The sequence below is a fragment of the Podarcis vaucheri genome (genome assembly GCF_965113315.1).
Source record: "Podarcis vaucheri genome assembly, chromosome: 4".
Taxonomy (NCBI): Eukaryota; Metazoa; Chordata; class Lepidosauria; order Squamata; family Lacertidae; genus Podarcis; species Podarcis vaucheri.
In genome coordinates, this window is record NC_138762.1 from 105621270 (window position 1) to 105643607 (window position 22338).

The window sequence follows — 22338 nt, forward strand, 5'->3', positions numbered from 1 at the left end:
TTTCTTGGTTTTAAAACTGGCTTCTCATGCTTTTGTTTCAACGACTTTCGTCCCATTTAATGACCAAGCATAGGATTTGGTGAAATGTTTACAATGGTGCCACATTGGGAATGGATGAAGGCATCTATGGAATTCCTGTCTGCACAATGTGATTATTCTCAATATTTTTTCCAAGCCCAAACAGAACGATTCTTCTTCTTCTTCTTTAATAGAATCTCTAATTCTGTTAAAGTAATTCTACCAATAAGTACACTCTTCTGCTTGCATTTTCTAGTACAAAACGCTTGGTAACGGTAAAACAACACATTATATTAAATGTGTGGCTGTTAGCACTTATGGAGAGCTCCATGTTTCTTCTCTTCCACCTATAACTCTAAGGCAGCTCACCCATGTCCTCCAGAAATTCTGTTGCTCTGCTTTCCTACGACACATAATTGGCTGCTGGTGACAGGGAATGCTGTCAAACACACTAGATTGTGATGTCAGGATGTGTAAGTTGTGTCTTAGACAGAGAGAGAGAGAGAGGGGGGGGGAAATATATTGTTCTTTCCATTGATTGAGAAATTGTCAGATAGATGCAGATACATTCTTGTATTACTTATTTCTGAACAAGCTATTTACTCAACTCCCCTGGGGATGCATAGCATGGAAGGGAAGTTTATGATAGAGCCAGGGCAGCAGCTAATTAAATTTTAGTTATTCCATGCAACACTTTGGGAAGATGAAATGTACAGTGGCGGGAGCCCAGTATTTGCTTTGCTGACTTATTGAACCAACATTACAGGTTAATTTCCTGTGTAGGAGATTTTTCTAGCATCAGCCATATTTTCTCAATTTATCTAAGGCAGATAGTAAACCAAGTTATCAGTTTTGACTATTTTCTGAGAAAATGTGTACGCTTCTGTTATTGTGGCTATTATTTCTAAAGTTACTACAAGGATTGACATTCGCTCCAAGGTTGCCTTTCTGGATATATTAGAATTAAATTAATTTGACCTCATGTTTCTTAAGCATCATTTGGTAGCATTGGGACCCAGTAGAGAATGTTCCTGTTTGCACATAATGGTAAGCTGTGGTCTAAAACAAACCATGAGTTATCTGCCACAGATAACAAGCATGCTGGTGCACACTGCTCTGCGGCCTGTGCATTCTCTCCCTATGCCTTGCCAGGACGAAGTGTTAGTTTAATATTACATGTCAACCATGGCTTGCTTTCCCCAAACATACTACAAGTGCTGGTTTCCACATAATCCGAAGATAGTGCTATAGTTTGTTTCCTTCCAGCGTGGCAGTGGTGGGGACGGAGGCAAATGCAACTGAACAGCATATTTATTTATTTATTTTTAAAATATTATTCATTTTATAACACAAATAAACAACCCTGATTTATCTGATTTTCATTTTACCTCATCTTTAGCAGTTTACATACATCATAATTTCTAACCATATTTTTTTACTTCAACCATAAAAATCTTCACATTTTATCACTTGCAAATAATGCTATTTTAAAATACACTATCTTCTACTTCTATCCCTACAGCCTAAATCCACTTCCAAAGCTATTCTTAGATTTAAATATTAACATATTTTTTCAAATATTCCTTAAACTTCTTCCAATCTTCTTCCACCGTCTCTTCTCTCTGGTCTCGGAGTCTCCCGGTCAGTTCGGCAAGTTCCATATAGTCCACCATCTTCATCTGCCATTCTTCTGTAGTTGGTAAATCTTGTTTCTTCCAATTCTTCGCTAGCAATATTCTCGCAGCTGTTGTGGCATACACATCCTTTTTGGGATTTCACCCTCCACTATACCAAGTAAAAAGGCTTCTGGTTTTTTAATAAATGTGTTTTTCAACACATTCTTTGCAGATAAAATCGCTCAGATTCGGGAAGAAGTAGACTCCACCGTGGGAGCAGGGCCGGGGCGGGAGAGTGCAAGAGTTCTGTCTAGTCAAGTTGAGTGGAATCAATTCCAATCTGTTACCTCCGAGGATGTGGACAGGCTGCTTGGACGAGTGAAACCAACCACCTGTCTCCTGGATCCTTGCCCATCCTGGCTTATAAAAGCTAGCCGGGAAGGACTGGGCGATGGGCTTCGTGGGGTGGTGAATGCTTCCCTCCGTGAGGGAGCCTTCCCAGACCTGCTGAAAGAGGCGGTTATTAAACCGCTTCTTAAAAAACCATCTTTAGATGCGGCCACGATGGCCAATTATCGCCCAGTCTCAAATCTTCCATTCTTGGGCAAGGTGATTGAGCGAGCGGTTGCCGAACAACTCCAGGCACGCCTGGAAGAAGCGGACCATTTGGATCCCTTCCAGTCGGGATTCAGGCCTCATCATGGGACTGAAACTGCCTTGGTCGCACTGGTTGATGATCTCCGGCGGGCTAGGGACAAAGGTGAGAGCTGTTTCCTAGTTCTGCTGGATCTCTCAGCGGCGTTCGATACCATCGACCATAGCATCCTTCTGGACCGTCTTGGGGGGCTGGGAGCTGGGGGCACTGTTATACAGTGGTTCCGCTCCTTCCTCCTAGGCCGTGTTCAGAAAGTGGTGGGGGGGGATGAGTGTTCAGACCCCTGGGCTCTCACTTGTGGGGTGCCTCAGGGTTCTGTCCTCTCCCCCATGCTTTTCAACATCTACATGCGGCCGCTGGGAGAGATCATCAGGAGGTTTGGGCTGGGTGTTCATCAGTATGCGGATGATACCCAGCTCTACCTCTCTTTTAAATCAGAACCAGTGAAGGCGGTGAAGGTCCTGTGTGAGTGTCTGGAGGCGGTTGGAGGATGGATGGCGGCTAACAGATTGAGGTTGAATCCTGACAAGACAGAAGTACTGTTTTTGGGGGACAGGAGGCGGGCAGGTGTGAAGGATTCCCTGGTCCTGAATGGGGTAACTGTGCCCCTGAAGGACCAGGTGCGCAGCCTGGGAGTCATTTTGGACTCACAGCTGTCCATGGAGGCACAGGTCAAATCTGTGTCCAGGGCAGCTGTTTACCAGCTCCATCTGGTACGTAGGCTGAGACCCTATCTGCCTGCGGACTGTCTCGCCAGAGTGGTGCATGCTCTGGTTATCTCCCGCTTGGACTACTGCAATGCACTCTACGTGGGGCTACCTTTGAAGGTGACTCGGAAACTACAACTAATCCAGAATGCGGCAGCTAGACTGGTGACTGGGAGCGGCCGCCGAGACCATATAACACCGGTCTTGAAAGACCTGCATTGGCTCCCAGTACGTTTCCGAGCACAATTCAAAGTGTTGGTGCTGACCTTTAAAGCCCTAAACGGCCTCGGTCCAGTATACCTGAAGGAGCGTCTCCACCCCCATCAGTCTGCCCGGACGCTGAGGTCCAGCGCCGAGGGCCTTCTGGCGGTTCCCTCACTGCGAGAAGCAAAGCTACAGGGAACCAGGCAGAGGGCCTTCTCGGTAGTGGCGCCCGCCCTGTGGAACACCCTTCCAGCAGATGTCAAGGCGATAAACAACTACCTGACATTCAGGAGACATCTTAAGGCAGCCCTGTTCAGGGAAGTTTTTAACGTGTGATATTTTATTGTATTTTTGGTTTTTATGGAAGCCGCCCAGAGTGACTGGGGAGGCCCAGCCAGATGGGCGGGGTATAAATAATAAATTATTATTATTATTATTATTATTATTTTTTCAGTTCATTATAAATGCAACTGAACAGCATAAACCATGGTTTACGATAATGACAATCACACTTTACATTGTGGATGCTCTTTGTGGGATCGCGCGTGGTGCTACAGTTCCCAGGGAGCTTACTGACAAATGGGCTGGCTTGCCTCTCAGTGTTAATTTTTGGAGGTTCACACCCAGCCTCAGTAATCAAGTTTCTTGCTGGGAGGTGGGGCCAGCCCAATTTGAAAATAGGGGGTGGAGCTGAAATAGCCAGGCAGTTGGCCCTGGAGATTCACCCTCCCTACCCTCCATTTGTTTAATGTTTCGTTTGCAGGTTAACTTTTTCTTCCTCTTTAGCGGGCTCTGCTACGGTCTTTGACTGGTTGCTGTCGAAGGACCGGGAAGAAATTTTCTTGCATTGGCAGGTTTTGTCTTCCCCATAGCAATTCGTCACAACTTTGACCTTGGGTGGAATCCTTTAGCCTTTTCTTCCCTATGGGTGGGGGCGTGAAGTGGTGACTCACCCCCCTGCGGTGGCGATTCCAGGGTCCCCTCTTAAATGGGTTATATATATGGGTGTCACTGGCCATACACTGAAAGGTCGTCAGTGAACTACCCTGCATGCAGGGACATGAGCTGGGCTGCCTGCTACACTTACGTCTCGCAGAGCATCCCGTATCCCATTTACCCTGATGAGCCCCAGTTCCCCCTGGCTGAGGGGCTGGGAGGGATACACTCCCAAGGCCTAAGCCAAGGTCTTCCTACATTCGGAAGTTTAATAAAGTTCTGGCCTAATTTTAATTCCATATAATGTTGTCAGAGTCTTTATTCCTTTCTTGTGATCCCTGGGGGCTGGGACTGGGGCTGTTGCCGCATGGTCACGCAATGTGTAAACCAGGTTAGTATGTCTCACATGAATTTGATACCTGGAAGTTCAAGTCTCTGCTTAGTCCTTAATTCATTGTCTGAACTTTTATTTTCACTGTATACACCATACAGCATCTGTGTGACTCAGTGAATAGAGCATGTTGAAGATAGACTAGGAAAATACATATTCAAACCCTGCTTAGCCTTGAAGCTCATAGTGCGTCCTATTCATGTCACTGATGCTTGTGCAAGCAGAACTCTCCGGGAGTTGGGCTATAAGGAATGGGAAGTCATTACTAAATCACAACTCATATATTTCACAGATTTTAGCTGACCTAGAAAACCACGCACTTTTTAAAGATGACCTGGAATGTCAAAAGCTGATTCTGGAAGCCATGAAATACCATCTCTTGCCAGAAAGACGGACTCTTATGCAAAGTCCAAGAACTAAACCAAGAAAATCCACAGTTGGGACCCTGTATGCAGTTGGAGGAATGGACAACAACAAAGGTACTAATTAACAGTTATTGATTTGATAAAGACAGTTGGCAGAATAGTCCCCATCCCCCATCTCTCCCTAGGAGTGTCTGGAATCCTTCATGCAGAAAAAAATCTACAATGTAAATTGTATTGTGGGCTAAACGGTAAAATCTCTTTTAATCTCAATAAATAATTGAGTAGTTTAATAGGAAGGGCAGAATACTGATTGCTCTTCCATCAGGTGTTTCAATCTGCTTCATTGTTCTAGAAGAAGAAACACCAAGGGAGTTAGCTGGGTCACAAAATAAAAATGTTTTTTTAAAAAAGTAATAATGTCAGACACACTGTGATTGAAAAGGTGGGGAGGAGAGAGAAATCCTGGATTCAAAGCCCTAGGTTATCTCAGCTCTCAATGAATCATTGTCTGGAGGTGAACACAGGGAAAAGAAAACTTTAAAATAACCCAAGCAGGAAATTCAACTATAAAAAAATCAGACATTATAGTAATGGGAAGAGATAAAAGCTGATTTACTGAAACATTAATTTCAAATATCCTATTCCTTAATCTTACGATTAAATCTAAAACTATCAAAAAAATGAGATTTTGATAAACACATAAACTAGATGTCCTGTGGGTATAGGACGAGTTACAAAAAAATATACTCCCCCCTTAGTATTTGTAAAGGTGGACAAATACTCATAGGTCTATGGCTTCAAACGCATTCCTTCTTAATTGTCAAGACATATGTGGGCAACATCCAGTGATGTCTGTCCGCTCGCTCAGTGGGACTAATGGTTTCGCTTGTCCCCATCTAGCCCTCAAATATGCTCTGGAGGGTCCTTCACATCCCAACCTTTATCTTTAATCAGTTTTCCTTTATCCATAAGTGTGCACAAAGGGAGTAGAATTTTGTTCCTGTTAACTTCATCAGGATGGCATTCAGGAAGAGAAAAGACAGATTGCAAAGTTACTCACTATTAGGTACTACTGAAAGAGCCACATAAGAATGGTTGAGATGACAACAGTGTAAGATGTGTCAAGGTCTTAAGGTTGCCAGGAAGCAGTAGCAGAACCTCAGACGTATTAAGTGAACAGCCTGGGCATGTATGCAATGCTAGAAATTTCTCATGTCTGTGGTCTTAAGAATAAAATAAAGGTAGTGGTCTTATACCAAGTTATACTCTGGATCCATCTCCTTCAGTTTTGTTGGCCATAGCAGTGGATCTCTAGGGTTTCATGAAGGACCTGCCCTAGACACCAGCAATTGAACTTGGGACCAAAGGTAGAGTCATTGAGTCCTTCTTGGCTGAGTCAACCTAAGCAGAGGGAAAACAAGCCTTTAAAATAGTGTTTTGAGTCACACCACACCTTTACTGGCTTACCTGGCTCAGGGATGCCAGGTCACATGACTGAGTTGAATGCTTTTAAGATCCAGCCTGAGACCCTCCTCTCTGGCCCCACGCCTGCCATGCCTCAAAGACACCCACTTTTTCAAGGCTTAATCTGGTTTAGGGTCCGCTCAGCTAGCAGGGTGTTAGCTTAGTTGGGACAGGGGAGATATGCTGTTGTATCTCCAGCTGGGCTGGAAACCTCCTGGCTCAGCCAGAGATCTTCTGGATCCTCACTCTGCTCATCCCAGCGGATCTTGCTATAGAATTGCTACTTAAGCCTGCATAGGACCACAGCCTTAAAATAGCGTACTGGTGACAATTCATTTCTAGCACAGTATTACGTATTGTGATTTGCTGACACAGCTCTTTGTGCTCAAGCTGCTGATCAAGCTAAAATTCGAGGAGCATGTTGAACATGGGTGTTTTAATTATGTGTGGGAGTGTTACACAAATTTTCATTTTGCCGTTAATTGTAGAAGATATCAAGGTCTATCTTACCTTCCATCTTATCGAATATCAACCCTGTTCTCTATAACATATAAAACATTGAGGAAACTTTGAACAAACTACCAAACATTGAATGGTTGTCACCCAGAGAACTCAGTAGTAGTGTAACTCAGAAATATAATAAATGTAAGAACTGGGCAGCACTCGTATTGCTCTGATAGGTGTGATGTTAGAGACACTGCTTTAATAGACAGAGCAGCATGTGGATTTTAGCTCTCCAATTGCTCCCTAGAGTGAACCATTTTATACAGAACATGAAAGAGAACCTAATTAGTTCTTTATAACTTCATATAATAGCCACTTTTTTGCTATGAAAGTTTATCACAGCAAGCCATTCTTTATGCTAGTTTATAGTTCTAAAGAAAAGCTAATTAATTTAACCACTTGCACATGTGGCCACTCCACTGGTGGTCTCAGTGTGGTCCAACATCAAAAAACACTCTACACGAGGTCAAGAAGGTTATGGATTCACCAGATGGAGTATAGATGCTCGAGGGATGAGTGGGAAAACAACAAAAAGCAGAGAGAAAGCTAGGATGATAAGCATAAAGAATGCAAGTTGGAGAGGGACTTCCCACTGTCAGCAGGTGGTTTAAGTAGGAGAACAGAATGTCTTTCTAGAGTAAAGCAATGGAGGTTTGATCCTTTGTCATCCATTTTGACTGCATAATGCAGCCATTTGAATTCCACATAATGTGGTTTATCCTCTTCACATAGAAGAGAGAGAGAAAGGGGATGGGGAATTTCTTCCTTCAGCCCCCTGATGGAAGATGGAAAACTAACATTTTGCAAATTATTTGAAAATAATTTTGCTCTCTGAAATCAGTCTGTGTGGATACTTCCTCTGCATTTTTGCAAATGGAAATGTGAATTTCAAAATATTAATCTCTTGAATGAATCTTCATGTAGTGGCATGGGTTTCAGGTGTTGTTCTCTAGGTGAGCAAGTAAGGCTAATTCTTAAATCCACTTCCTTGAGAATAACCCCACTGAACTCAGTTTCTGAGTTTCTGAGTTTCTGAGTATGCAGATACGTATAAACGTACAATTTTTCCATATATTTATTTATTTAAAACATTTGCCCCCAACCTTCAGTTCACTCCCCAAGGAGGCTAGTGATAAGGCTTGTGGTGCAATCCAAAATGACAGTTTGAAAGTGAAAATGCTATGTTTATGCTCATATTTCATCCAAAATGATATATTTCTGATAATGCATCATGGGTTTTGCTAAAAATTATTGAGTTACAAATATGAGCGGAAACCTCTGCAGCTGCAAAAGCTACCTGTCCACAGTCCGTGTGTGTGTGTGCCCAGATATATTCAGATGTAGTGGCATAGCAAGTCAAAAATTCAGTGGGAAGTGAGGAATAGAAATAAGTCACCACCTGGGTATAGATACTGTATAGATGCTACATTTTTTTTAGTAATTTATTTCAGTGGTTTTTATGGGACAAGAAGGGGGGCTGCAGTCAGGAGAATCACTGTGAGAGCATGCTTGCCTAACTAGCCCAGTTTTTTTTGGGGGGGGGTGAGACAGTCTGCAATGCAAGCCAAGTGTATTGTCCCCATTTGCTTCTCTTGCTTTCTGAGCTTACAACAGGTCTGGAATTTCTACAGAACTCCTGGTTCTAATGGCGTAGAACCAGGAACAGATTTTGTTGCTGTTAAAATAATTTTCATCACATTAACTCAGGGGTCAGCAAACTTTTTCAGCAGGGGGCCGGACCACTGTCCCTCAGACCTTGTGGGGGGCTGGACTATATTTTGAAAAATAATAATGAATGAATTCCTATGCCCCACAAATAACCCAGAGATGCATTTTAAATAAAAGGGCATATTCTAGTCATGTAAAAACACGCTGATTCCCAGACCACCCGCAGGCCGGATTTAGAAGGCGATTGGGCTGGATCCAGCCCCCCCCCCCGGGCCTTAGTTTGCCTACGCATGCATTAACTCATACTGAAAAAAAAAGATTTTCTCACACCCTTTTTGGTACTGATCCACTCTGATGTCTCAATATAAGCTATGCACTCAGCAAGGCTGCTGCTTTACAATGTAGAATTCACTTCAATGGGCAAATGTTCTTTAAGCCAAAAAATAACAAATATACTAAAAATGGATTACTTAAAGGTTAAGATTACTGGAAATGTATGTTAGGGTTTATTAAACACCGCTTTCCATTTAAAAATGCAAATCAGCATGATACAGTTTTTTAGGAGTTGCGTGTGTAGGTCCCCAGGCCACCCCTCAAATAACTTCACGCATAACACGTAATTTAGTTTTGGTTTTGGGGCACTATTTTGGCCACAACTTTATTAAAATACAAAATCAGTGAGTGGTTGTTTAGACATTGGTTATGACTATCTGTCCCCCCGCCTGGGACAGAACTGACATCCCGAGGTCCGATCGGTAGCCAGTAGAAGGGAAAGTCAAACTTGGGGGTCATTTGAGCTAAGCGTCGGACCCACGCCGCTCACCCCAGCAGCTCCCCGAAAGCTTCCCTGCCCGGTCCTATGACAAGGATTCCCATGACAGGGATTGGGCGGCCCTGGTCCCATGACAGGGATTGGACGAAATCGTGGCAAGCCCCAGGATTCCTTTAACGGAATTCCCTTCAGCGCAACGGGAGGGGCAGGCACAGCCTATCCTGACCCCTCCACCACCAGCATATTATAACCAATGCCTAACCGCAACCTTACAAGTTGTGACGAATTGCTGAGTAGTAGGCAAAAACCAAATGGCACAGCCAATCAGCCATATGGCAAAATTCCTACTAGGCCCCTGCTCCAAAGCAGACGACCCCATGACAGGCAAAGCAAGGTCAACCGGAAAAGAGGGCGGGCGGGCGGGAGATCCGATGCACTCTGCAAAGAGAAAGAGAAACCAGAGTGCACCAATATTTAAAGACTATGGTCCCACCCACCCAATTTGCAACATACAATTTGCCCCAGCAACCCGGTTATCCAATCACAATGCCAGGCAACAACTATTAACCTGCCTGGCAACAAGAGGCCTGGCCCGGTGGCCCACACCGCAACACATGCTCTCATTTATTGGAGAACACGCTTTGGTGAACCCAAACAGGAAAAGGAAGTTCGGTTTTTCAGCTCTGCTTTTACATTCTGGGGTGCAGTGTTGAGGTACAGAGATTGGATTCTGTACATTCAGAATAGAAATGCCTCCAGGGTGAATCTCTTTACAGTTACTGTTGCATTGTACCATCTGAAACTATCAAGAGGAACAAGAAATTGAGGTCTATAGCTATAGGCTCTGTAAATCATTTTTCTTCTTGAAGCTCTTTCTGCTGATTCTGCTCCTGCTGAAGTTGCTGCTGACATATACCTTTGACCATTTTGTTCAAGATTTAGAGATGTTGCTTTGAGTAGGTGCAAACTGATGACCTTGGCCTAGTGATCTGCAACAGTCTGTGTTGAAATAAAAAGATATCTATTGAGGTGGAACGAATGTGATTGAACTGGGTTATTGACACAAATATCAAGGAGAATTTATTCAGAGGAAGGAAAGAACCTAGGCAGCAGAAAAAGGGAAGATTGCTTTCTTTTTCTGCTTGCTTGTTAAGGCAGATTTCACAGGATATGTCAAAGTTATGCAAACTATGGTTTAATTTTACTTTTTAGTTGAAAATGGACACAACCATTTCCTGATGTGTACATTTACTAGACTGAAATATCATGACCGACTCTGGGGTTGTGGCGCTCATCTCGCTTTATTGGCCGAGGGAGCCGGCGTACAGCTTCTGGGTCATGTGGCCAGCATGACTAAGCCGCTTCTGGTGAACCAGAGCAGCGCACGGAAACGCCGTTTACCTTCCCACCATCTATTTATCTACTTGCACTTTGACATGCTTTCGAACTGCTAGCTTGGCTGGAGCAAGGACCGAGCAACGGGAGCTCACCCCATTGTGGGGATTCGAACCGCCGACCTTATGATCAACAACATATATAGTAATGCCTGTCAATTTTTGGGTGAACGAGGAAGAGAAGGGCAAAATTGGGAATTGTGAAACCCCACTGATGAACTTCACTTGTCCAGGGGTGGACAGTCTGTTGTCAAGGCACAATTTGCATTTCCATGGTCCCAGACAGAAATGTGTGTTTTTCGTGGGGAGCAAACTGAACACCTATTGTAGCAACCCTGGAATGTCATGTTGTTTAATGCTTTGTTTTCTGTGCCAAATATATAATTCATAGTGCAAACTACCGTGGTAATCGATTCCTCAAAAACATTCTTCCTCTGGGCACTTTATAATTTTTTATAATTTCATTTGGTGCAGCTTACCTTATGGTTGTGAGGGGGCCATGTGGGTTGCATGTGTTTTTTTCTTTCCATGGAGCATTTCCTCAGTGCTCAGCACCCTCTCCAGCAGCATATACCATATTTTTCGCTCTATAACACACACCCGACCGTAACACGCACGTAGTTTTTAGAGGAGGAAAACAAGAAAAAAAATTCTAAACGAAACAGTGGATGTATGATTTTTGTGGTTCATGCTGTGGCCACAGACATGTGATCTGACAGTGAGTTTGGAGTAGCCCAATGCAAAAATCCTGAGGATCCATGTGGATCCATGCTTTGTAACCACATTTTTGCACCACTGCGGCCCCAGGCAACAGTGGGTGCGTGATTTTTTTGGTGCAAGATGTAGCCATGGATATGCTATGTGATCTGATGGTGAATTTGGGGTGACCCAGTGCAAAAATCCTGAGGATCCATGTGGATCTGTGCTTTGTAACAACGTTTTAAGTGGGGAGGGAAGGAAAAGCACTCAAGGGACAAGGAGCACGCATGGGGTGTGTGGAAAAGGATGCTGCTAATAATGAAGAAGAGGGGTATAAGGGGAGAAGGCTCCTCTCCTCTCCCGCTTTGCTCCTTTAAAGCAAGCAGGCTCTGCTTTTCTCCCTCCTCCCCGCTCATCCCCGGCTTAGCGAGCTGAAAAACTTTGCTGTTATGTAGCAGGAGGAGAGAGGGACAGAAAGCCTGCTTGCTTTAAAGGAGCCAACCAGACAGGAGCTGCTTACACTCGTGTAAGTGGCTCCCCTTCTCTCCCACTTTGCTCCTTTAAAGAAGCAGGCTCTCTGTCCCTCTCTCCTCCCCACTCATTGGCTCTTCTCCCGCTTTGCTGTTTCAAAGCGAGCCACGGAGGAGGGAAGGAAGGGGAACCATGGATCCTCTGCTCACGACTGCAGCAGATCCCCCCCCCGCCACCCGTAGGCATTCCCTCCATAACACGCACAGACATTTCCCCATACTTTCTAGGAGGAAAAAAGTGAGTGTTATGGTGCAAAAAATACGGTATTTCCTGACCTGAAAAGCCCTGTGTGAGAAGTTATATCACTCAACCTCTTAACCACTTTGAAAGTAAGGAATGCACATTAAAAACCCTGCATCTCGCCCATGAGAATTTTGCTGGACATTTCTCTCCCCCTTCATAACTTCTTCAAATGCAATTTCATTCACTAAACTGAAGAAGAATTTTTGGCACATTACTCATTAAAACAAACTAGCTGTGTAACCATATTTTGTGTGCAAAACATACAAAACTACAATTAACAGTTGTTTGGTAATTTTTAAAGGCAAAAAAATAGTACCATACACTTAGCACAGACTGAGATACTTTCAACCATTTGAAAATGCATTCTGTGTTAATCTACTTTGCAATACCATAAAACAGCTCTACAAAGTGTTTGTACTCAGTTGTTTCTAATTAGTGAATTAATTCATTTATATCAGTTTCAGTTTTGAATTAAGGACTGTGGAAAAAAAACCACCTTAAGATAATTGAATGCAGAAATTAGTTCATATTTCTTGTAGCTGAGCAAATTAGAATGGAATTTAATATATCCAGTTGGGCATCCACATTATTATTGTTCTGTTACACTGGGATTCAAATTACATTTCTTTTTTTATTAAAAACTTTAGCTTTGACAAAGTTTATTTTCATTTGTATCATTGCAGTTTATTTGCTAAAGAACATTTATTCATAGATATAGCTATAGATATAGATATAGATATAGAAATATTACAAAGAATAACTGTCAGAGCTGCTTGAAGATCCTAGCTCACAGAGGATCACGCTAGCCAGCGATCATTTAGTAAAAGTCTTTATTGAATTACAGTTTCCATTCTCACGCTGCTGCGCGCAACTCTACGTCTAGTAGCTAGATCGACGAAGCTCCGTCTGAGTCTCCGCCCCGTGCGCACCAACTTAATATCCTAGCCCTGCTCCACCTTTTCCGCCTGACTGTCCTCCTCTGGGTCCCTCTACCCCCCGGGGCTTCTTCCTTCCGGGATTCTTCTGACGCTGACCCGGACCCTCCTGCCTCCTTGCGCCGGGCTTTAGGACCTGGCTCCCTTTCCGGGCTGCTTACTGCGCCGCCTTCCTCTGCATTTGAACTTGGCGCGCGCGCCCAACCTTCCACTTTCCTCTTAACCGTTTCTTCGCTCCCCGATGGAGGTGTGGCCACTCCTGACTCATGCCCTCCCTCCTGTGGTGAGCTGCCAGCGCTTGCCCCCTGGCTCCCTTCCTCTTCCCTGCTCTCTGGCGGTGACGCTGGTCCCGATTTCCAACTGCTCTCCTCTGAGTCCCCTCTGGCTCTATCTTCCTGGGGTGCCCCCCTAGACTCCCCCCTTGCCCTGGCCACTGGTGCTCCTTTCTGTGAATCCTCTGATTCACTGGAAAGACTCGGAGATCTCGGGTCGTCGTCATCACTCATCTTTTCTTCTGCCTCCTCCCCTTCGCTCTCTGTTTCCTCCCTTGCCCTTGCCTCTGCTCCTAAACCCCTGACATCCATCCCCCCCTCGAAGCCCCCCATTCCCCCCTCCCCTCCTTCCGGTGCTGGAGCTGGGGTGTGCTGTTGCAAAGGGACGAACGTCGGATATCGTTCGCTTCCCGTGGCGGGCCTCCATCTGAAGTCTCGCGGGTCTTCCTCCCTGCTCTCGTCGACGACGGTCACCTCCGCTTCCATCTCTGTGCCGCCGTGCTCGAAACCAGGGTCGTCCCCGAAAACGTCCATGTCCGTCTCTCCCTCACTTCCTCCTGGCGGCGTTGCTCGTCCTGGGCCTTCCAGCCACCTTCTGCGGAACTGCTCCTCTGGTCTATCGTCCCACCAATACGAGGGTTCTGATGCAGATCCCGAGGGTGACCCCTCCGGGGAACGGACGTCTTGTGTCGGGTCCTCGTCCGAGTCGAACCCCCGGAAAGTGCTGGCCGAAAGCGTGGGCGTGAAAAGCCAGTCGTCGAAAAAGTCTGCTGGCATAGGTCTATGTGGGAAGAGGGCATGAAACTCGTCTTTGAGTAGAGGTTCGTCCAAGGCGTAGCCCGGCACCCAGCTGTTCGCACTGGCCAGGGTGCCCTCCTTGGCGAGAAAGTATTCTACCCCCTCTTCCCCCCATCTGGAGTCCAAAATCTCCGTGACGTCATTGATGCGCTCCTTCTGTGCCACTCCCGCGTGCCCCGTTCTGTCTCTGACCGGACTCGGCGCCGTTCCGGGTTCCTGGAACCTGTGCGGTGCCTTGTAGGGAGTGAGCACCGATCTGTGGAACACCGGATGCATTCTGGAACCCTCCGGAAGTGCCAGTCTGAAAGCTACCGGGTTGACCTGCTCTTCGACTTGGTAGGGTCCCAGTTGTTTATGCCCTAGTTTCTTCTTGGCCAACGACCTGGCCGGCACTGCGTGGGCTGCTAACCAGACCCAGTCTCCCACGTGGAGCTCTTCGCCAACCCTTCTGTGCCTGTCCGCTTGTACCTTGTATGCGTGTTTGGCCAGCTCCAGGTGGCGCCTCAGCTGATCGTGGACTTCCTGCAGCTCCGACGCGAACGCATCTGCTGTCTGCGGCTCCCCCTCCCCCATTCTTTCCAGTCCCGGGAAGGTTCTGGGGTGCCTCCCGTTGTTGGCGAAGAACGGCGTGACCCCCGTGGACACGTGCTTCGTGTTGTTGTAGGCGAACTCGGCAAGCGGCAGGTAATCCACCCACGTCGCAGGCTGTTGATTCGCATAGCATCTCAGGTACTGCTGCATGATGGCATTGACCCGCTCCGCTTGCCCGTTGGTCTGCGGGTGTCTCGCCGACGCCAGGTTGATCTTGACGTTTAGGAAGCCCATCAGCTTCTGCCAGAAATTCGAGATGAACTGCCGCCCGCGGTCGGACAGAATAGACCGTGGCAGACCGTGAACCTTGAACACGTGGTCTATGAACAGTTTGGCGGTTTGCTCCGCCGTGGCCACCTTCGCACACGGAATGAAATGTGCCATCTTGGAAAACAGGTCCACCACCACCAGCACTGCCGTCTTGCCCCTCGAGCTGGGCAGATCTGTGACAAAGTCCAGAGCCACCCTTTCCCAAGGTTCGACCGGAGTTTGCAGCGGTTCCAACAGTCCTGCCGGCGGTCTGTGCACTGGTTTGGCCCTCTGGCAGGTGTCACACCTCGCCACGTAGTCTGCGACCTCCCCTCTCATTCCAGGCCACCAGAAATCCCTGGCTACTAATTCCACCGTCTTCTCCTTGCCAAAGTGCCCGGCCGTGGGCGCGTCGTGCAGCTGCTGCAGCACCTTGGCGCGAAGGTCGTCTCCCGGCACGTAGATGGCCCCTTTACGGATGAGCAATCCATCTCGTAGCTGGAAACCGTCGGCCGCAGCCTTGCCCCTTTGCACCTCTGCCATCTTTGCTTGCGCGAAGGAGTCATCCTGCAACGCTCGTCGCACCGCCTCCAGGTCCACGGTGGCCGCGGCGCACGCCCATACTGTTGGTGCGAAGATGTGCATGGCGGCCGCTGGCGTTGCGTCCTCCAGATACTGTGGCTTACGGGAGAGGGCGTCCGCCATGATGTTAGTGTCCCCCGGGACATACTCTATGCGGAAGTCGAAGTTCGCAAAAAACTCAGCCCAACGTATCTGCCTCTGGTTTAGGAACTGTGCCGTGCGCCAGTGCTCCAGATTCTTGTGGTCCGTGCAAACCTGCACCGTGTGCTTGGCGCCGATCAGGAAGTGCCTCCACGCTTTGAACGCTGCATGAATGGCCAGCAACTCCCTGTCCCAGATGGTGTAGTTCTGCTCGGACTTGCTGAGCTTCCTGGAGTAAAACGCTCCCGGCCGCCACACCCCCTGCTGGTCCTTTTGCAGCAGGACCGCCCCCACGGCTCTGTCCGAGGCGTCTGTCTCCACCCTCATCGGCCTGCTGGGGTTGACGTGAAGCAGCTGCTCTTCCGACGCGAAGAGACGCTTGAGTGCCTGAAAGGACTGCTCCGCCTCCTCTGTCCAAACGAACTTCTTTTTCTTGGAGCTAAGCGTGTCTGTGATGGCCGCTGTCTGCATAGCGAAGCCCTTGATAAACTTGCGATAGAAGTTCGCAAAGCCGACAAACCTTTGGACCTCTTTTCGGTTGCGTGGACTCTTCCAATCCAATACCGCTCGAACCTTGGCGCTGTCCATGGCGAGCCCCTTGTCAGACAACTTGTAGCCCAGAAAATCCACCTCCGTCACGTCAAATTGGCACTTCTCCAGCTTGGCGTAGAGCCTATGTTGCTTTAGTCTGGTCAGCACTTCCTTGACGTGTCTGTCATGCTCCTGCTGCGATTCCGAAAAGATCAGGATGTCATCTAAGAAACAGACGCACGTCTTGTAGAGAAGTCCCGCCAACACGTGATGCATGAAAGCTTGAAAAACGTGGGAGCCATTTTGCAATCCAAAAGGCATAACTCTGTATTCGTAGGTACCCAGTGGCGTGAACATGGCCGTCTTCCACTCATCTCCCTCCCGCATGCGAATGAGGTTGTACGCCCCTCGCAGGTCTAACTTGGTGAACACTTTTCCCTTCCGCACCTTCGCCAGGAGGTCGTCGATTCGTGGCATGGGGAAGTCCGACGGCTTGGTCCCATTGTTTAAAATGCGATAGTCCACGACCAGTCTTTTTTGGGGCGTGTCTCGCTTTTTAACAAAGAATACAGGACTGCCCCCCGCTGCCTTGGACTCTCGGATGAAACCGCGCTCCAAATTATGATCTAAGAACTCTTTGAGTTCCTGCAGCTCGTCCTCTGACATGGAATACAGCTTCCCTTTGGGCAGCGCCGCCCCCGGCAGCAGGTCAATTTTGCAGTCATATGGTCTGTGAGGGGGTAGCCTGTCCGCCTCCTTCTCGCAGAAAACTTCCAAAAATTCTGCGTACTTGTGGGGAATCGCTTGCAGCGTGCCTAGCTGCAGCTGTGACTCCTCTTGCTCCCCTTCCTGCTGGGGCATGATGCAGTGTTCAGCACAAAAGGAAGAGCCGAAGGTCAGCTGCCTCTGGTACCAAGCCAGCGCCGGGCTGTGCTTGTCCAGCCAACTCATGCCCAATACAATGGGCGTGTCCGATAGCTGAGTGACGTTGAAGCTGATGATTTCCCTGTGATTCCCAAGTCGCATCACCATTGGCGGCGTCTGCTTCACCACTTGCCCCCCTAGCAACTCCCTTCCATCCACCGTGACAACCTGCAGGGGCAGCGTGGCAGGCAGCAACTGTATAGCGTGCTTGTCGACAAACTCCTGCCCTATAAAGTCCGCGTTGCTGCCCGAGTCGATGGTAATTGGCACGTCCATGGTGATTCCATTGGGCAGCTGGAGAGATGCGGTGAGCCTCACCACTGGTTTGGGCGGGAGGGGGTTCACGGGCTGTAAAATCTCTGGGGACTGCTTCACTGACATGTCTGGCTGGGCCCCAGTGCCTCTTCCTCCAGCCAGACATCGTCGTTTCCCTGCTGTGGTTCTCCTTGCTGCGTTGCTGCAGTCACCATTGCTGAGGCTGCAGTGAGCTTGTGGAGCCTCTGGGGACACTCTTTCGCCATATGCCCTGGCTCCTCACAGACGTAACACTTCCTGTTCCCTCTAGGAGGCTTCGCTTTCACTGCTGCCGGTGCTAGGGCTCTGGTTGCTGACTGAGCCCTTGCACCTCCAACCTCCATAGGTTCGGCTCCTCCTCCTGGCGGAGGCGTGGATTGCGCCCGCGCTGCTTCTCTGGGAAGGAAGGAGGGGCCCCTGGCTGATTCGCGCCCTCCACGCCCTTCGTCCCTGCTCCACGGACGTTCTTCCAGCCTCACCCCCACTGCCAGTGCCCTCTGAACGACCTCCTGGGTGGTTCGGGGTCTCTCCCCCCTCGCGATCTCATCTTTAATCAAGCTGTGCAACCCCTCCCAAAAGAGGTCTCTTACAGGGGCCGAATCTCTGTCCCATTCCAGGGCACTGACCAAGGCGAAAAAGCGGGCATGGTACTGTCTGACGCTGGCCCTCCCTTGTCTTAGCCCATGCACCTCCTTCCGGGCAAGATCCACGTCAATACTTGATAAAAAACACCCATCCATCGCTTTAATAAAGGCATCTGCATTCTGGAGCGCCGGATCCTTATCCCTCCATAAATTGCGTAGCCATGCTTTAGCATCCCCATGCAAATGGGCCATGATGAATCCCACTCTCTCTTGCTCATCTCTAAAGTCTTTATGCAGCAGTTGCAGTGCGCACAGTACGTCTGCTCTAAAGTTGGGATACTGTTGCAGGTTCCCATCGAAGTGAGAGACCAGCCCGCCTGTTCGTCTCGCCAACCCAATTCCCTCCTGCCGGGGTGTCTGCTTCGTCAGCACGTCTAACCTGATCTGGAGATCCCTGCAGGCGGCAGCTGCCTCCTCCTCTCTCTTCCTGGATGCGAGAGCCTCGGCATTCAGTTGTGCCACTGCTTTTCTGAGTTCCTCTATCTGCTGCTCAGCCGTCATGTCGTCTGCTGTTCGTGAGCTCACTAGTAGGCACCTGTTTCTCTCCCCTCCTCGGGGCTGTAGATGCCCACAATTTGGAGACGGAGCTTACTGTCAGAGCTGCTTGAAGATCCTAGCTCACAGAGGATCACGCTAGCCAGCGATCATTTAGTAAAAGTCTTTATTGAATTACAGTTTCCATTCTCACGCTGCTGCGCGCAACTCTACGTCTAGTAGCTAGATCGACGAAGCTCCGTCTGAGTCTCCGCCCCGTGCGCACCAACTTAATATCCTAGCCCTGCTCCACCTTTTCCGCCTGACTGTCCTCCTCTGGGTCCCTCTACCCCCCGGGGCTTCTTCCTTCCGGGATTCTTCTGACGCTGACCCGGACCCTCCTGCCTCCTTGCGCCGGGCTTTAGGACCTGGCTCCCTTTCCGGGCTGCTTACTGCGCCGCCTTCCTCTGCATTTGAACTTGGCGCGCGCGCCCAACCTTCCACTTTCCTCTTAACCGTTTCTTCGCTCCCCGATGGAGGTGTGGCCACTCCTGACTCATGCCCTCCCTCCTGTGGTGAGCTGCCAGCGCTTGCCCCCTGGCTCCCTTCCTCTTCCCTGCTCTCTGGCGGTGACGCTGGTCCCGATTTCCAACTGCTCTCCTCTGAGTCCCCTCTGGCTCTATCTTCCTGGGGTGCCCCCCTAGACTCCCCCCTTGCCCTGGCCACTGGTGCTCCTTTCTGTGAATCCTCTGATTCACTGGAAAGACTCGGAGATCTCGGGTCGTCGTCATCACTCATCTTTTCTTCTGCCTCCTCCCCTTCGCTCTCTGTTTCCTCCCTTGCCCTTGCCTCTGCTCCTAAACCCCTGACAATAACTTTTTATCATACTATGAGGAAATAGATTAGAAACATTTAATTGCAAACTATAATGAATGCAGCTTTCTCTGTAGGGGCAATTAGTGGTTGGAGAGAAGGCATGACTTGGATATGCAAGTGTGAAAACAAAGCAGAAAAGGAGTTAAGTTGATACTAGTAATCTTTCCTTTAGAGTATTTTAAATTCAGCTCATTTAGACATCCTCTCCATAAAAATATGCAATGCATTATTTTATTTTCTACCTATTGAGACTGTGAATAGACTCGAGACTTCCGGGGTTGGCGCGATCTGGGAATGGCGGATTCCCTCCGAGCTCCGGAGGGAATCGGCTCAGCGGGGGACGGGTCTTTGCCGTGCCGGCGACACGGGGACCCTTAAAATCGCAGGCGCGGAAGCCTGCGGACTGAAGACTCGGTGGGTGCCTTAAGCGCCCCCCCTGATTCGCAAAGAGCCTTTTTAAAGGCTGCGGAGGGGATACGGGGGGTGGCGTGGCACTGAGAGTCCATCGCTACCCCCGCTGAGCGAAGCCGCGAGCCATGACCGGAGAGCGCTGACTTCCTTCCTTGAAATTCGGCCGAAAAGAACAACCCGTGAGTAAATTGGAATCGGACTTTAAGATTTTCCTATTTGAATTTGAGACGATCGGGGGGTGTGCTAAAAGGAAGTCCGCACCCCCCCCTTGCAGATGAACTAAAGCAACGACGTACGAACTAAGCTGGAGAGTTTACCCTGCAAAGGGTGAGTTTAAAAGGACTGTAACTTCCAAGATTGGGCAAAAAAAAGCAATTTTGTGCAGGAGAGTGAAGTTTTGGAGGTTTCTTCTTTTGCTGTAAACAACCCTCCCCCCCGGCCCGGGAGCGTCCTATTTTGAAGCCTGTAAGCACAGAATTTGACAGCTGTCAAAGCTGTCAAATAGACAGTCTACAGGAAAAAATTGCTACATAAGACCCCTCTGGAATAAAAGGTGTTACAATTGAACTTAAATTGTTGGAAACAAAGTAATAAAAATAAGAAAGAGGACTGTTGGAGAAAACAACGTTAAGTAATCAGATTCCCTCTAGGGGGAACTCTGTGGAATTACAATGGCTGTGGATGGAAAGATACTGGAGCAAATCGAAAGGATGTTTTATCTGGTGGGAACCTTGCAAGAGCATATTTCGGAAATGAGTAAACATATGATGACCTTGACTACTGAAACAAGTAGTCCTGCTGATTGCAAGGAGGATTGGAAGGAGAAAGAACCCACAGCTGAACTTGAAATGATAATCAAAGAAAAGGAGACAAAACAAGAGAAAGATAAAGTAAAGCTGGGAAATGCTGACCAGAATCTGACATTTGTGGAATACAAGCAAGGAGACTGTTGGATTGAATCTACTACAAATCCACGAAAGATGCAAAAGATGAAAGTGGAGGCCCTGGAAGCTTATGGAATGCAAGAATTTAAAATAAAGAAATATAATTGGGGCCTCCACATTGACTCTGACTCTGACTATGATTTGAAAGATCCATGCCTTGTGGAAATTCTTCAGCAGTTCTACTTAAGAGACTATGGATGGACTGTGATAGACCTCTCTCGAGATTTGATGACTGACACAAAGGATTACCAACAAGACCGGCGGAGAGGGACTGTGATAGACTTGAGAGCCTCGGATGTGTGGGACCCAGGCTAAGAATGGACATTGTGGACTAGTATTGGGAAGGGACGCAAACCGGGGATGGGAGGGAGGGAAAGATGTAATTTTAACAACACTCAGGACAATGGAAATTAATCAATAGGACCGATATTAAAGACAAAATGAGAAATCGAGGGAAGGGAACTGAGGTCCAACTTAGAACAACTGTTTTTCTTTTCAAAAGGGCTATTATTGAGAAGGTTAGGATGTTGAGAAACGACAATTTGCTGACACAACTCTGGGAATAGGGATGCAAGGGAGGGGGTGGGGGGAAGTCAGGGACCAGGGTTATGAAAATAAGTTTTTTTTTGAAACTTTATATTCTTTTTGCTTTTGTGTCTTTTTTGTCTGTTTGTTTTTCTGTTTGTTTGTCTATAAAAAATGTGAAAACCCAATAAAAATTTTATTAAAAAAAAGAGAGAGACTGTGAATAGACTCAGAGCACTGCTTATATTACAGGTAAAGTGTGGGAAGTGAAGCAGCATAGCTTATTTTTGCACAAGTTTGGAGGAGCTATAGCAGGATAGAAAGCAGATAAAGAAGAATCATTTGATTTTGGTATCAAACAAAAGTCCAAATCAGACAAACAAATATGGTGAAACAGGGTGTTTACATTTGGTGTAAATTCTGCCATCAAATCACTATCAGTAAAATCTGGTATGAACAGACTGCCAAGTTTTTCATCTCCCTAGTGAAGGGGATTACAAAATTAGTCCATTACTATCATTTGGATTCACGAGCTTGTAATTATTGGGTTTTTGACTTCATTTTCAATAAAAGAGACATCAAATTTTAAGGGCATTTCCACCATAGATAGTGCCTTTTCCAGTTACAAAAAGAAACAGTTGATGAGATGTATTCTAATTTTTGTCTGTAAATCATGTAAATGCTGTTATTAAATACATTATTGATTTTTATTAGCAGGTGCTACAACTATAGAGAAGTATGATCTCAGGACAAATATATGGATCCAAGCTGGAGTGATGAACGGCAGAAGGCTGCAGTTTGGTGTAGCTGTCATTGATGACAAACTCTTTGTTATTGGAGGCCGAGATGGTTTAAAGACGTTAAACACAGTCGAATGTTACAATCCAAAGACAAAAGCATGGACTGTTTTGCCTCCAATGTCAACCCATAGGCATGGCTTAGGTAAGTATTCAGTTTCCCAAAGCTATCTGTATATATAT

General features: G+C 47.3%; 1 protein-coding gene and 1 long non-coding RNA gene across 6 annotated transcripts in view; one reads left to right on the forward strand and one right to left on the reverse strand.

Annotated features, from left to right (window-relative positions):
* Window positions 1-4941, reverse strand: part of LOC309531769 — a 303126-nt gene extending 298185 nt beyond the window's left edge. Inside the window, exons 1-2 of the long non-coding RNA XR_014219441.1 lie at window positions 4848-4941; window positions 1517-1762 (exon numbers count right to left, since the gene is read on the reverse strand). This is a non-coding gene — a long non-coding RNA (uncharacterized lncRNA). The remainder of the gene's footprint in view (window positions 1-1516; window positions 1763-4847) is intronic.
* KLHL1 (kelch like family member 1) overlaps window positions 1-22338 on the forward strand; it is a 152094-nt gene that overhangs the window by 83495 nt on the left and 46261 nt on the right. For 3 of the 5 annotated variants that reach the window (XM_082221419.1, XM_082221415.1, XM_082221416.1), the window contains exons 6-7: window positions 4820-5006; window positions 22073-22300. In XM_082221419.1, coding sequence (XP_082077545.1) covers window positions 4820-5006; window positions 22073-22300 — 415 coding nt within the window. The remainder of the gene's footprint in view (window positions 1-4819; window positions 5007-22072; window positions 22301-22338) is intronic. The other 2 variants (XM_082221417.1, XM_082221418.1) reach the window with 1 other exon arrangement.